The following is a 16,444-nucleotide window of genomic DNA, read 5'->3' as shown; positions in this document are numbered from 1 at the left end:
CTCTTCTTTTCTTAACATATCATGTGACTTTGGCTTGTTTCAGTTGCCTCCACTTGTTTAAATTCGTCCAAGACTTCAGGCAAGATATTTAAATCAGTCTCACACATTTCCTTGCTTCAGTTTTCATGTCCATGATTTTCTGTCCATGATCTCCTGTCCATGATTTTCTGTCCATGATCTCATGTCCATGATCTCCTGTCTATGATCACTCATGTTCTTCATGTCTTTACTCTTGCTCTTTATTCTCTTCATGTCAACACTTAGGGATGAGAGCTCACATGGAAAATATGGATCTGCCCTTACGCTTGGATTCCAATGAGGTGAGGATGATAGGGATTTGGGGTCCGTCTGGAATTGGTAAGAGCACCATCGCCAGATCTCTATTTAGCCAACACTCTCCTGACTTTCAACTTAGCGTCTTCATGGAGAATATCAAAAGAGAGTATCCAAGACCTTGTTTTGATAGATACAGCGCACAACTGCAATTACAAAATAAGTTATCGTCTCTAATACTCAATCAGAATGATGTCACTATCCATCATTTAGGAGTTGCACAGGACCGGCTAAAAAATAAGAAAGTGTTAGTTGTTCTCGATGACGTGGATCACTCAGCGCAACTAGATGCCTTGGCGAAAGAAACTTGCTGGTTTGGCAGTGGAAGTCGGATTATTGTTACAACGCAAGATTATTGTTAAGAACTAGACTTGACGGTGAAACAGAAAGTATTTTAAAGTTCAGCTATGATGCCTTATGCGATGAAGATCAAGCTTTGTTTCTTCACATAGCCTGCTTTTTCAACGGTGAACAGATTGGCAAAGTAGAAGAGTTTCTTGCAGAGAAATTTGTTGCTGTTAAAAGTCGTCTTCGTGTTTTAGCTGAGAAATCTCTCATATCCGTAGACTCAGAAGGATATATAAGGATGCATGATTTGCTAGCACGTTTGGGTAGGGAAATTGTTCGTAAACAATCCCCTAACGAACCTGGGCAGCGTCAGTTTTTGGTTGATGATGGAGATATACGCCAAGTACTACGTGATGATACACTAGTAAGTGTTCACATTGGTCGTTCTCAGCATTTCTCCCTAGAAAATGTTAAAACAAATCATGTTTGCTTATGTATCTTTGGGGTTTTTTTTTCAGGGTAGTCGAAGTGTTATAGGAATAAACTTTTTGTTGGAGAAGGAGTTGAAGATAAGCGACCAAGCCTTTGAAAGAATGTCCAATCTCCAATTCTTAAGACTTGATAGTCATTATGTTGAGCATATTATACTCGTACGAACAAATAGTCAATACATATTAGAAAGTGTGAACTGTCTACCTCGAGAAGTTAGATTACTGCATTGGAGAACATTCCCGATGACATGTCTGCCTTCTAATTTTAATCCGGAGCTCCTAATGGAAATAAAAATGAGTTGTAGCAACCTTGAGAAATTGTGGGAAGGAAATAAAGTAAGTACAAATATGTATATATTTCTAAATAATATGCTTTAACTGAGGATCGTCTTTTTCTTAATGATGCATTTTGTTTATCTGTACAGACGATTAGAAATCTCAAGTGGATGGATTTGTCTCATTCCATAAATCTAAAGGAGCTTCCTAATCTTTCAACTGCCACAAATCTCCGAGAACTGGATCTCGAGAATTGCTCAAGTCTTGTGGAGCTTCCTTCTTCTATTGGGAATTTGACTAATCTCAAGAAATTGAATCTCATGCTGTGCTCAAGCCTTATGGAACTCCCTTCTTCTATTGGTAACATGACTAATCTTGAGAATTTGGATCTCTCTGGATGCTTAAACCTTGTGGGACTCCCTTTTTCAATTGGAAATATGACTAATCTCAAAAAGTTGTTTCTCTCGGTGGCGCTCCCCTATTCTATGACGGCTAAGTATTTGTACGGATGCTCAAGCCTTGTGGAGCTTCCCTCTTCTATTGGTAATATGACTAATCTTGAGAATTTGGATCTCAAAGGATGCTCAAGCCTTGTGGAGCTCCCTTATTCTATTCTATTGGGAATATGACTAATCTTGAGAATTTGGATCTCAAAGGATGTTCAAGCCTTGTGGAGCTCCCCTCTTCTATTGGGAATCTTCATAATTTGAAGAAGTTGAATCTCAGAAATTGCTCAACGTTAATGGCCCTTCCAGTGAACATCAACATGAAATCTCTTGATTTTCTTGAACATCAACGTTAATGGCCCTTCCTTGTGGAGCTTTCCTGAGATTTCCACAAACATTAGGTTTCTAGGAATCATAGGAACTGCTATTGAAGAAATTCCAACATCAATCAGGTCATGGTCTCGTCTTGATACCTTAGACATGTCATACAGTGAAAACCTAAGGAAATCGCATCATGCTTTTGACCTCATCACGAATCTTCACTTGAGCGACACAGGAATTCAAGAAATTTCTCCATTGGTAAAAGAAATGTCTCGTCTACAAACACTTGTAATCAACGGATGCACAAAGCTGGTTTCGCTCCCACAGCTTCCAGATTCATTAAAATTCATGCATGTAGAAAACTGTGAGTCCCTCGAGAGACTAGATTGCTCTTTTTACAGGACAAAGCTGAGTGATCTTCGCTTTGTTAACTGCCTCAAACTGAATCGAGAAGCAGTAGACCTTATTCTCAAGACATCGATAGAAAGATGGGCGATCTTTCCCGGAGAAACGGTGCCTGCATATTATTTCAGTTACAGAGCCACGGGGAGTTCAGTGTCAATGAAACTGAATGGATTCGATACACATTTTCCTACATCCTTGAGATTCAAAGCTTGCCTCTTGCTGGTTACTAACCCTGACGACGTTGGGCCTGCGGATTGGTACAGGTCGGATATATCTTATTGCATCAATGGCAAACTGAGGGATGTCGGTGTTTTCCCAGCATATATGGGACCCACTCCGTCCACGTTCTGAGCATCTGGTCGTAATCGAATTTGAAGAAACTGTGACTTCCCCCGAATTAGTCTTTGAGTTCAGGTTCAAAAAAAGAAAACTGGGAGATTAAAGAATGCGGACTACGTCCTCTAGAAAGCTTAGCTCTCTCAGTTCGATGGAAGCTGAATAAACATTTCGCATTTTGCAGTATGTGTGTAAAAGATTATCATTGTGTAATAGCAAACTTATTTCATGAAAAAGAACACAAAGTTGTTTTACTTACCTTAGAATAAGCACCAGCTAAAACAGGAGTTTCAAGTAGCTAGCTGTGCTTATGTCATCGCATGTATTTCCCATTTCTCAAAATGAAGTAACCATTGTTGATTTCACAGTTGATGTAAACAAGTAATCAACAAACGTTTGTGGATTATTTGTTTATGGCGCACCAAAAATCATTACTTTACTAATGAAGTGGAAGATTGCAGCGATAAATAACAATGATAAAATACAATTGACAAGTGATTTATCTTTTCTTTATGTGGTTCTGTTTCACTTTGATTTATTATAGACTCCTTATTTGTTAAGAACTAGAGTTTTGTTGCAAAAAAATAGCCAATAACAATGAATAATTAAGTTTACATGAATTTCAAGCTAAATATTAAGATTATGAGCCTACATAAGAAAAGGTCATGGGAGAAAAAACCACAAGATCTATATATAATAGCAATCCGTTTTTTTTCAAGGGAAATTGCACTCGGTATACATCAAACAAATTATAATTAACTATCTAACAAAAAAAAAAGTTGACCACAGTATTCAACGTATTTTCTATCATATATTCCAAAATGTCCTTTCAATCACCGGTGTAACATTTTTCTATTTTGTTCTTTGTTTTATTTTATTTTCTTCTTATTCTTCTTTTTACAGATCTCTGTTTGTCTTGATATCAACGAAAACATAAATCATAGTAGCTTTTTTTTGCTAGATTATCACCATCGTTACCAGTAAGATTCTATGATTGATTATCATCATTGATGATTAATGTTACATGTGTCTCGTGTTTGTACTTTGTTGTGATTTCAGAAAAGTGTCGATGTATCTGAAAAAAGGAGATGAAGAAGATGATATTTTCATCAACAAATGCTCTTATTTCTTTTTTATACTATATTACATACGATGCTCAACTGATATAAATAGAACATATATTTATATACGATTTTATATAGGATCCATACTAGGTATTATTTATTGAACAAGTAAATGTGATTTCAAATGTAATTTATATATTGTATTTGGGTTTATAGGATCTTACCTAAGGTTTAGATTTACTAAGTATGGGTTTGGGTATAGGAGGATTCGGTGGTTCATTATTTGCGTATGTTGTATTACATCTATATTATATTTACATTATCTATAGGATTATGTTCTATTTGAAGTTACTTACTATACTGTATATTTGTTTTCCATTCTGTTTAACAAGTGTGTTGTCTTTTTCTGCATATGGTAAATAAATTGGTGACGTTGCCTTCTGCTGATGATTTGATGGTAAATAGTTTACAGGCCACTCATGTCCATACCATGGAATTTAAGCACGTGATTAGGTGAAAATGGAAGACTTGTATCAACTAGTTTCCACATGTTTTTACTGAATACCGTGAAACCGTATGTGATTATTAGAACTGTAACGTATCTTATGTAAAATATCTTCTAGTAAATAATATGCAGCTATACATGTATATACCATCTGAAACACAGAGCAGATGACTATACCATGTGAAACACAGACGTCATCTCGCTTCCCTCTACGTGACCGGAAACTTGTACTTAAAAAGGGAAAAACCGGACCTTTATTGGGCTAATTGTCATCGACTTAATTATGTCAAAATCAGCGGTATATTCTTCATTTCCCTTTGTGTTTTGTATACTAGGGTCGGTCCGCCCTACGGGCGGGATATTAGTTAATTTGATATTCACTAAATGTTCGAGTTGAAATTTGTTTTAAGATTCAAAAATTTGGTTATCTGTTATGTGTTACTTATTAGTATGCGGTGGTATAGTTGTTTTTCGATTATTCTTGCTTTGGTATTGTATCAAATTAACTAATTGTCCAACTCATAATTATAGATATACAAATGTGGATTTGTGATAAAGTTTGATGACAATACTGTTTTTTCTTTTTAATTCTTATTCATATTGGAGTGTGCATGTGTCAGAAAGAGGCATATAACAACTTTTATGTTTTTGCGTATGGATTTTAAATATATATTATTTTGTATAATGCATACTTGCTCTATAACATTTGCTTGTAAACTAAAAAAACTGTTTTCTATATTTTTAAAAGAGAAAATATTTAGTCTATAATATAACATGGACATATGTATTGACTATATATAGAAGTTGGGTGTTATTTTAAAATGACATATGTATAGAGGTTTTTCAACCATTACTTCACTTGCACAAAACATTTATAACTGTAAATATCTTATTTTAAAAGCAAAACTAATAAAAACGTGTACAACAAATGTATTTTGATATATATTATATGCATCAAGTTATAAAGGTTGGAAACATTGCAAAACTGTTTGGAGCAAAGTTTTTAACTTCACGATCTTCATCTTGACGTCAGTTCAGTGTCGGCCCTGGCCACAAGCAGAAGAAGCATGGGCTTCCAGCCGACACGATAATAAGTATTTTCGCGGCCACATATTTATAAAAAGTGACTTCAGCTTAGTGGTTCTAAGAGAAATTATCAGTGCTAGAGGTACTGGGTTTGATTACCCCTGACTGCATTCATTTATTTTGGCTCCAAATATAAAATGGGACACGTGTCACTCACATAACGCATGACTTGATGACGTGGCTTCACGGGAGAGAGGCGAACATTTCTTTATATATATAGATAGATACACCAAATTCTCCTTTTTTCAAACCTCTGACGTCATTTCTTTTTTATAGGAAAAAAAAATAAAGATTCAAAGGTGGAGTTTGTTTTGAATTTATAATCTAACGAATAAGATTTTGTTTAATATAAAACTATGACGTCATCTTCCCTTTGAGCAATGGTCACCAATTCATAGCTTTTCAATGGCGCCGCTTTACAGAAACGGCAGAACCGTCATTTGCCTTAAAAGTCATCTCTTTTCATAAACTTATTAATAGAATGGATTGTAGTTTATTCAGCAGATTGTCTCTCGCTCATTGTCTCTTGCCCTCCACATCCAAACCTGGTCGGAAAAAAATTCGTTGGACACTCGTGGCTGCTGATTGATCGTTGTTCCTCTCGCCCTCTCTCCTTTCCACTAAATCAATTTGCTCACTGTTTCTCGATTATGTGTACATCAACAACTCCTAATTAGGTTTTGAAAGAGATGAATAATTCTCTTTAAATCAGAGTCAAACGTTTGAAAAAAGACAGTGTAAAAAAAGGTTAAAACCTATGTTTGAAAACGCCAAGTACGCGGCCAAGTTTACGGCAGACAGGCGTTCGGCGGAAGCATACGCACTGATTGGGTGTTATACGGTTGAGAAATCGGATATATATATAAAAAAATGTAGCTTTTCATGTTGTGAATCAGTGGAGTTTCACTAAATCCAGTAGAATAAACAAGAAAAATGATGACGGCAGCGTTTGAAAGAAGTTGACGGCGGCCTTTGTTAGGGTTTGCAGAGAATTTTGAGAGGAAGAAGACGAGGGTAATCCCATAATTTTCATGCATGGAAAAATAATAAAAAATTAGATCTTGACAAACGTGAAATGCATCGATAGCATAAATTGTAGATATATGCAAAGTAGCCAATTAACTGGTTCAAATTATATAGTTTTTTTTTGTTTACTGTTCAAATAATATTCATTTTTTTAGTTTACATATTAACAGGAAAAAAATCAATTCAGTGGTTATTTTATTTTAAGAAATGTAACTATTTTTTAATGGTTAGGAATGCGTGGGAGGAAGAGCGAATAATTGCATCTACTTTGTGGCCAACGATTCACTTAGCTTTTTTTCTCAGATTATTTATAAATGCCGACATCTTTCGTCTTTGAAAATGATATTTTTTCAAAAAGTTTAACTCCTAAATTATTTTACCAAAAAAAAACTCCTAAATTATTTTTTGTACATTGTAATTGACACATCCCAAAAGACTGAACCGAGAATCTCAAATAACGCTTCTTCTTTTTTTTGAATTTTTGTTTGTTAGTGTTTCCAAATTCTATTTATGTCCCATCTGTCTTTTCAGATCTGTATGTATAATTTGTAAATTATCTAGATCGCTGAGAATTTGTAAATGAGGGATTTGGTTAGGAGGACCAGAACAATTACTATGGTCTAACACAGCCTCAACAACATCGTCAAGTGCATCACTCTTCTGATTGTGCATGTGTTTAAGTGGGGAAGTTTGGACTTGAAAAAGAAGTTGGGATACTTCATCGACAAGTTTCTAGGGAAATTAAACTTTTATATATAATGTTAGAAATTATTAAGCTACAAATACAATAACTCTTCATATTATACCGTACGTATTATTGGTGAGTATTATATGATTATGCATTATGAATGGTCAAATTATGAAATACAATCATAAAATCCCAACAAATGATTTTTTTACAAATGTGTCTCTTTATTGTAACTTATTCAATAATGTCATTTAAGACTGTTTATTTTTAGTATAGATTATATACCCTTTCTTTTATAACGGCATTTTTACCTGAAAAGCTGCATCTTTCAAAACTAATATTTTTCAAATCTATGTATTACATTGTACGAAAAAATTTCATAAAGTTAAATTTAAAAAATGCTCCCAGACAAATTTTTGATATATAATTCATTATAGTATATCTTAATAATTTGAAAGTAATAAAATTTTCAAAATAGTTTAAAACTATTGAAAGTATAAATATCACTATAATGTATAGACAATAAATTCATATTTAAAGATTAATTGTGAGAAAATAAAGTATTATGTTGAAAATTTAATGGATATAACCAATTAAATGAATCATCGCAGTTGCTTAGATAAACATTTACAACTATTTATAAAAACCATTACAATCTTTAAGGATTAACATCTGCAACATTTGGTGATTTGTATTTTTGGTGTTCAACGATTACAATTTTGTATGTTTAACTGATACAACATTTTCTTTGTATATATCTAAGATATTTCTTTTGTATATAAAGAGTTGTGGACATTGAGAAAAACAACATTAAGAAACAGGGAAATAAATAAATAAATAAATAAGAAGAAGAGAAAATGAAAAGGAAAAGCCTTAATTTCTATAAACGATCATAACAAATTTTGGAGAATCACATACAATTTTTTGGAGAATCACATACGACGTTAGAACAATTGTCTTGTCAAATTATGAAAGAAGTATTACTTTATTGGTATATTATTTAAGTGAACAATTTATTAAGAACATGTATTTTGATGGTATAAGAGCATTTTCAACGGATTACTCTATTTGTTTTTCAAAACAGAGCAATTCTTTGATAAAATTAGATTTTCCTTCAAATTTTAGAGTGAAAATTAAGAGATGAACAAAAAATAATGAATTACTCTATTTGTAGAGTAAGCCTATTTTTACTCTGTTACAAAATTCCAATCCGGTGGTTAGACTATGGGCGTGGTCACTAGAGAGTCTTCCTATTGGTCTATGCGCCAGTTCAAATCGGTGGCGAGTCGCTCACCCGCCTATGTCTGATTGTAGACATATTCAATAGGTCTGCCTTCCCAAATTCTAGGGTGTCAAGCTTAGATCGCATTTGATTTCCTTTACTCTTGAATAGTGAAGGCCAGACCAGAAGGAAAAACGACCCCAATGGAGAGTATTTGTTATAGAATTAGAACATTTTTACTCCAAAATTTATTTTAGAATATAATATAAAATGGAGTTGGAAATACCTCAAAGTAAAGGTGGGAAGAGAATTTATTATAGAAAACAACTATATAAAAGAGCGCCTACTCCATCTCAATCAAACATATGCCTAAAAAATGGGGATCGAAGTCTACATCAAGGGGTCTAGATTTATCATAGATGAAAGCATTGAATCTTTGGCGAGGAATATTTTGAAATTGTGCAGTAAGTGAAGAATATGTTCACGGCTACCATCTATTGGTTGAGGAAATTCTGTTTTGTCAAGCCATGTTTTAGTCTCTGATCTGATTATTGCACTTGCACCATGTCAAAATAGCTGTCATGCGCAGAGGATAATCAAAGAGGTTGATATTTCTAATACTGAATATCGGTCAGTCTTTGCCATTGTCTCAACCCGATATTCCTAATAAAAATGTTTATTTATCTTTCTCTAAACTGAGAAGTCAATTTATGGTTAATTTTATTACATACATCTCACCTTCTCATTCTTAAGTTATTAAGTATTGTTATTTTAAATTAATATATTCAATACTTAAATGAAAAAAATTAAAAGTATTAAATAAAAAGATATACATTCTATTAATATTAAATAAATTATTTTTAGTAAAGAAATTATTTGCTTACACGAATGTATTAATGAACATGCCTTTGATTGAACTATTTCATATTGGAAAGTTTTATATTTTTAAACGGTTTAACCATGGGACTCTTTGATATTAAAGACTTTTTAACAAAATATATATATGGTTCCTTTCATCCTTTCCTTAGCCACTTCTTTTGTTTTTAATTAATTGTTTATTTGAGTATATCATCATTTTAATAGGAAAAATTAATTGTGGTATTTATTCCCAATCTATAATCTAACGACCACAATTTCATTGAGGATTTAGAGTATGACGCAGTAGATTCACTTACAAAAGTCTACATATTGTGAAGAGTTGCATTTTTTAAAAAAGCTTGACCACTGAACCCTTTCATAACAGAAAAGTTGTATATTTTCAAAAGATTAATCATTCTATGTTTTCATAATAGATTAACAATCTCATATATGGTTTCTTCATACTTTCCTCACTATTTTTCCTTTTTAATTTATTTTTTTTGTATGGAGTTATTTACAATCAGAAAATATCATCCTTTTCAGAAACTCATTGATTTCGGCTATTGCCCTTACCAATCCAGAATATCATAGTCTTTTTGTCTACTGGATCCCTGGTTCAAAGTTCTCCAAATAAAAAAGGTACATGTCTTCACTAAGTCGCTGACAAAACGGCAAGGAATAGAATGAATGTTTTTAATTTCTATAATTATTTCATTTAACAAAAGTTAATAGTAAAGATTTTGATGTTCTGTTAATAGAAAAATTTGAAGGGGAATGTCGTTGGTTATCTATCAATGCCTAAATCATTTGTTTGACAGTTTGTATTACTAAATCAAATTGGTTATCCATGTTATATAGAGATTGCATTTAGCTGATTGCATATATTGTAGATAGTTTTTGTTTTAACTGTCTTGTGACACTTAAGTTCTTGATTATTATATGAAGCGTTTATTAACCATATTTGTTGGCTGATCATTATGTAACAGATATAATTTTTTCTGTTGAAGTAATTTACATAATCTCAGAAAGGCCATATCGTCTATGTACTATAATAACAAACTTGATTTTATTTTCCGCTAACATCATTATTTTATAGAAAGATAAGTTTTATTTACCGGTTATATTTATCACAGTTTGTAACTGAACATACAAGATCTTTTTCGTTTTATAAAATCTGAAATCATCGAACTGTTTTAGCAAAGGACGTTTCATTCTCTAACTGATCATTTCTGAATGAAGCACATTTTTGTAGTTATAAAGCTCCAACTTGAAAAAGAGTGTTTTGGGGAAAAAATGGAGCAGCACTTGAGAGAGAGATCTTCAAACTTTTTAGCAGAGGATGTGTCATATTCCGACACACCTTTTTACACGCCTCATTTAATTTTTGAACGGCACACCATTTCACATGTTTCTTTTAGTTTCTAAACGACACACCTTTTCAAAAAAAATTAGGTTCCTGAAGGACACACCTTTTGTGTATGTGTGTGTGTGTGTGTGTGTGTGTGTGAGAGAGAGAGAGAGAGAGAGAGAGAGAGAGAGAGAGAGAGAGAGAGAGAGAGAGATTTTATCTTATTATTTTACTTGTTTACAATATCATTTATTTCAAAAACAATATTATTTTGAGAAACTTTCAGCTTTTAATATTTTATTTTTATCACATAATTAATACATAAATATCTCTCAATTTTTGTGTATGATAAAAAAATAATAAATGCATGAGATAAATAAATAAAAAAATTTAAATAAGTAAAAATTTTAAATATTAAGTATAGACATATTATTAATATTGTTAAAATAATTTAATTTTTTATTAATGAATCCATATGCCCGCGCGAATGCGCGGGTTTGTTTCCTAGTTAGTGTAATAGCAAACTTATTTCATGAAAAGGAACACAAAGTTGTTTTACTTACCTTAGAGGCGGCTTATTTGAGTATGAAAAGGTAAATTTAACTTGTCCATAACTTTCTTGTCTTAGATTGCTAATTTAAATTCTTTTGAGTTGTTAGTCTTTACACGTGATGGAGAAAAATGTGGGCTTAAACTTAATTTGATAGTAAGGACCACAAATCTTTGTCGAATTGACAGATTTCTCTTACAAACATATGGCTTTAACAATGTTCAAGGCTTCTTGTAACACTCGCCTTCTCCTCTCTCGAAAACAGAGTGTTACTACCGGTAAAATATTGATTTACATCGAATTATTCAAAACCGAATAAAAGACTAAAACATTTAATAAAATAGATTCAAAAGAAATACATCTTTAAATTGAATTACAAAAATATGTTAAATAAATCGAATGTAAAACCGAAATAAAATATGTGATCCCCAAAGACACCAAACTGTCCAGATATCTAACACTCGGCAAACTAGCATGCAATGGGAAGAAAGAGGTGTGAGCCATATGAGAATCACTCAGTGAGGTATGAGATACTAAATACGCAAACCACTGACTCAGTAATAGAACTCCCACTATGAAAGTTTAGCTCTAACACAAACAAACATGATGCCCTAGCGCATCACACAAAACAAACAATGCGCTGATGGTACATAGCTAGTCCAAACACCCCGCATTCTCCTCATGCAGATATATGATATTATAATATGCGTCTTAGACGTCTCTGGGCCAACGTACTCATCCACTATGAGTCGCTAGCTCAGATGTCTATGTTTCCCCGCACTCTATACGTCGCTAGCTCAGATTTATCTGGGCCTCTGTACTCATATGCGTTGCTAGCTCAAATATGCATTATGCATAAAAATAAATATTTCAAATCCATACGCAAAAACCTAAAGTTGTTATAGGCTTCTTTCTGACATACACACACTCCACCATGAATAAGAATTAAAAAAGAAAACAACATTATCATCAAACTTTATCATAAATCAATATTTGTACGTCTATAATTATGAGTTGAACAATCAGTTAATTTGATACAATACCAAAGAAAAAATAATCGAAAAACAAAAACGTTGACACCATGATATAGCTTTGTTTAGCCACTGGCAAAGGGGAAATGTGTTCTCAAAGTTTCTTCATCTTTCTGCTTTCATAAGAACTTAGGGGGCTCAAACTCTTGAATCTAAAAATACATGTCAACTCAAGCATTTGTGAATACAAAATCATGCGCGATGCGCTGGCCTGCCCTAGTATATATATATACAGCTTATATAATTCAGTAAACTTATGCATCGTAGTTCTTAGAACGCAACTCATCTCCAGATGGCAAATGAGGGTCAAAATCAAGGAGATGCCCAACCTATGAATGTCTTAGGTGTTCTTAATCATTCTAAAGTGAATGGATCATTGTGGTAAAAGGAAACATACATATATTTTATATACGTGATTGCATTATATTTTTATTTTTCTCTACATCTTCAAACGTGATTCCCTAATTACTAATGAGATAAGAACAATCATTCGATCTGATTTTCCTGGCCCGAATTGGAATTGGTCAGATACGCTGCAACATGTAAAAGATGTACACATTTAAGGTATATCACAGAAATATTACATATACAAAAAGATAAAACCGTCAGAATATATTTTTCTTGTTTTATGTTTGCTATGACTATAGATCAAATGATGAGACTTTCAAGAAAAAGGTGCAAGACATTTCTGAAGAAATGCAGATATCAAAGAAAGGCTGAGCAAACTTGAAAGATTGGAGAAAGATGATAGCAATCTTATGTCCAGCTATTCTGTCCATTGATGTCAACCGTTAAGTTTCAGTTGGCTGCTTTAGTTATTTTTCTAAGTTCTTATTAGGTTTTTTCTCTAAGTTCTTATTACGTTTATCTAGCTTTCAAATTATCGTTGGATTTTATCTAATAATGCATTGTTAAACTTTTTAATATTTTTGTATTTATTAAAGTTCGTTATTTGGCTTTTTGTGTTATTATAAAATATATTTGTTCTCTGTGCGGATTATCACCTAGTTTCATACTCCATCCGTTCCTAAAAGATCCGTGTTTTAGAAAAGAAAAAAATTGTTTCAAAAAAATACATTTTTCATATTTTCAATGCATAAATTAAATGTAAATTATAAACTTCAAAAAACATAATTGTATCTATTAAAATTCTAATGGTGGAAACTTGTGTGAAATAGTTGATTACGGAAAATAATGTATTGATAACTAAAATTTGATATATTTTCTTAATAAGTGCGAAAATCTTAAAATATGGATCTTTTCGAAACGGATGGAGTATTATGATCTGTTAGCTAATATGGACATTCCAACTATTTTATAGGTTAACTATTAATTAGTAAAGAAACTTAGAGAAAAATCATTGACACTCGAGTCAAAGTCTTAGGGAAGAATAAAGTGAAAAAGTAAGTAAATGAAATAAGAAAGAAAAAAAAAACGCATAAAGTGTGTGTCAATTGGTGTATTGTTTTATATTTTTCGAATCATGTTCCCATTGGATCATTAGTGGAGGTTAGACCATGATTACCGCAAGGGCTGCTTGAGGTTTTTTTTTTTTTTTTTTTGTAAAAAATAAAAATGAACCCGTCACGTATCGATGAGGTTTGCAAACAGTGCCAAAATCCTTCAATTACCGATCTTTATTTGGTGATTTTGGAGAGTGGTTTTTAAATTTTTGTAGGATCCGCGTGTCAGTGCAACCCACGTTTTATCAAAAAACCTCCCTAAGGACCTAGGTCGACACTTTATATAACTTTATTTAGACTCGGTTTGAATTTGGCTTTACTTATGAAACTTTAAGGAATTGTTATTTTTCCAAATTTTAGCTTTACTTAATTTGTTCCAGCCATCCTAATAAAAACAAGACTTTGAGCTACCAGATGACGTGTTATGCTTTTAGCTAACCATCATACACCGGTTGAAACTTACATTTCGCCATGTTGTTTGTTGATAGAATAAATGTATTTATTTGTTTCAATTCTTGATTTATTTCCATTGGAATATAGAGTATATCAATCATAAGCATAAATCTTAAAAGTATATATATGAAATCTAGTCACTTGATTACCTTCTAATACATATAATATGAATTGGTTGTTATTGGGTAACCACTACCTCTTCATCATTGGGTGTGAAATCAGTTGCTTATAATCTATTTGTAGATCAGTATTTCTTTTAAACAAATTTAGGCTCATTCTTATGCACGATGACAGATCTAGAGGATCCGATATATCTCATTATTTCCAAATGTTATCTGTATTATTGCCCCTAGTAGTATTCGTGGTCAAGATACAAGGGGGTACCACTTACCACGATCGTACTCGTATTCTATCTCATTTATATGATAGTATTATATCAGATGTAAACAGTCACGTGCCGATATTCTAAGTTAGTTAACTCTCTAACTAAAACATACCAAACTCCACGTCGACAAAAATGGAAAAAAAAATTCCAAGCATAACAACCCACTTTCTCGTCTCACGCGTCTGACACTTATTAATCCAGAGACTCGCGTCTTACGCACAATGAACATTATATATATATAAATATATATTGAATAATTAGTACAAACATATAAATCAATTTTATTAATCCAAACAATTTTTTTTTATTTGATAGAATACATTTAAATAATAATAACATACATAATATATTTTTAATATTAATGTCTATTAAATAATGATTTCTACTCAATGGTGTTTTTATCATTGTATCTTTTATAGCAAAAACTTTAAATTATTTATAATAATTTTTTTATTGTGGGATTAATAGTTTTAGTAATTTATAATTTTTTAAAAAATTAAGTTGTCAATGTTTGTTCAAAGCTTTTATCAACAAAAAACAAATTCAAAGTAAATTTTGAAATTAAAATATTTATGTATTTTATATGGTATATAGTTTAATTTAATTGATATGTATATATATCTTTAATCTTAATAATTAATTAAATTAGATTTTTTACTTATATGATTTTGTAATCATTAATAATTTGTCATAAAAAAATTTAAACCATGAATCACAAAATTTGAATATGAGATTTTTAACAGTTTTAATAATTTATAGTCATTTTAAAAAATTCAAAATATAACATATACAGGAAAAATATTTTTTTTATTATATGGTTAATGTGGTTGTTTAACTTATTTTAATAGTATAAAACTAAACAAATATGATAGAAGATAAACTAATTTTTGTCAAATCTTTATTATTCAAAATCATTAATTGACATATATATTTTAGTCATATTAGGCAATTCCGTAACTTTTATTTAATGAAATAATAAATCACATTAATAATAAATTTATGGTTAGTTTAATAAAAAATTTATTATATAATTACATGAACCAACCTATTTTTCTAGTCATTTTAAGAATCATCTTAGTGATGACACATGACTACGAAAAGAAGTTGTAATGTTTATCGGTTAATATATAGGGGATGACCAAATCAAGTAATCAACCACATAGTCATTTATCATTTGAATAGTTGGAAGCGAGTGATTTGGTTATTTGATGATTTAAGTCTTTAAGGTATCGATCGGCGTTTGAATATATTTACTGGAACGAGTAGTTCATTTCTAACATTATATTCAAATGTTTTTTTTGGGGGGTAAACTGCTTGCATATTCAAATGTTTTACGCATCCATATTTTTAGTATCCGCAATAAAATCTCAGGCACCGCTGGACCAATGGTCCATTGTTGACATTTCGAAGCTTATTATACAGCTAATATAAGTTAGTATATAATAATGATTATAAAAAATAAAACTATACTTCGGGTCTAATAAGAACAGGAGGAACAAAATACCTATTAGAAATTTAGAATTAAGACTTTCTCGTACTCTTGTCAGCGCCAACTGGTATTTTATATGCAAGTGTAACTGCTCGTACTCTAAATTCTAAAAAAAATCAAGTGGTACATTCCGGGTACTAAGCTCATACCCAAGACCAAATTTAAATTCTGCAAGGAATATAAATCATAAATATTTTAGATCGTTTAGTTTCTAATACTATTTTATGATATTTTTGAATATAACTGGAAGCATCTAAACTACTTTTGTAATATATATATACTTGGTGATAATCCGCGCCCTGCGCGGAGCGAAGAGATTATTAAAGTATTATAACTTTTAATATGTAGACATAATAAAAGTTAAAGGTATAGTAAGAAAA

General features: G+C 31.6%; 1 protein-coding gene across 1 annotated transcript; it reads left to right on the top strand.

Moving 5' to 3' along the window:
- Nucleotides 1–671: 671 nt before the first annotated feature.
- LOC125583884 (disease resistance protein TAO1-like) lies at nucleotides 672–3,154 on the top strand. Its single transcript, XM_048751427.1, has 3 exons — nucleotides 672–1,045; nucleotides 1,140–1,448; nucleotides 1,538–3,154. Exons 1-3 carry the CDS (start codon nucleotides 920–922, stop codon nucleotides 2,015–2,017), a joined length of 915 nt encoding a protein of 304 aa, XP_048607384.1. The 5' UTR covers nucleotides 672–919; the 3' UTR covers nucleotides 2,018–3,154.
- Nucleotides 3,155–16,444: the final 13,290 nt, after the last annotated feature.

The sequence above is a fragment of the Brassica napus genome, chromosome C3, assembly GCF_020379485.1.
Source record: "Brassica napus cultivar Da-Ae chromosome C3, Da-Ae, whole genome shotgun sequence".
Classification (NCBI taxonomy): Eukaryota; Viridiplantae; Streptophyta; class Magnoliopsida; order Brassicales; family Brassicaceae; genus Brassica; species Brassica napus.
Note: the sequence above shows the minus strand (reverse complement) of the source record. Positions and strands in the feature narration are given on the sequence as shown.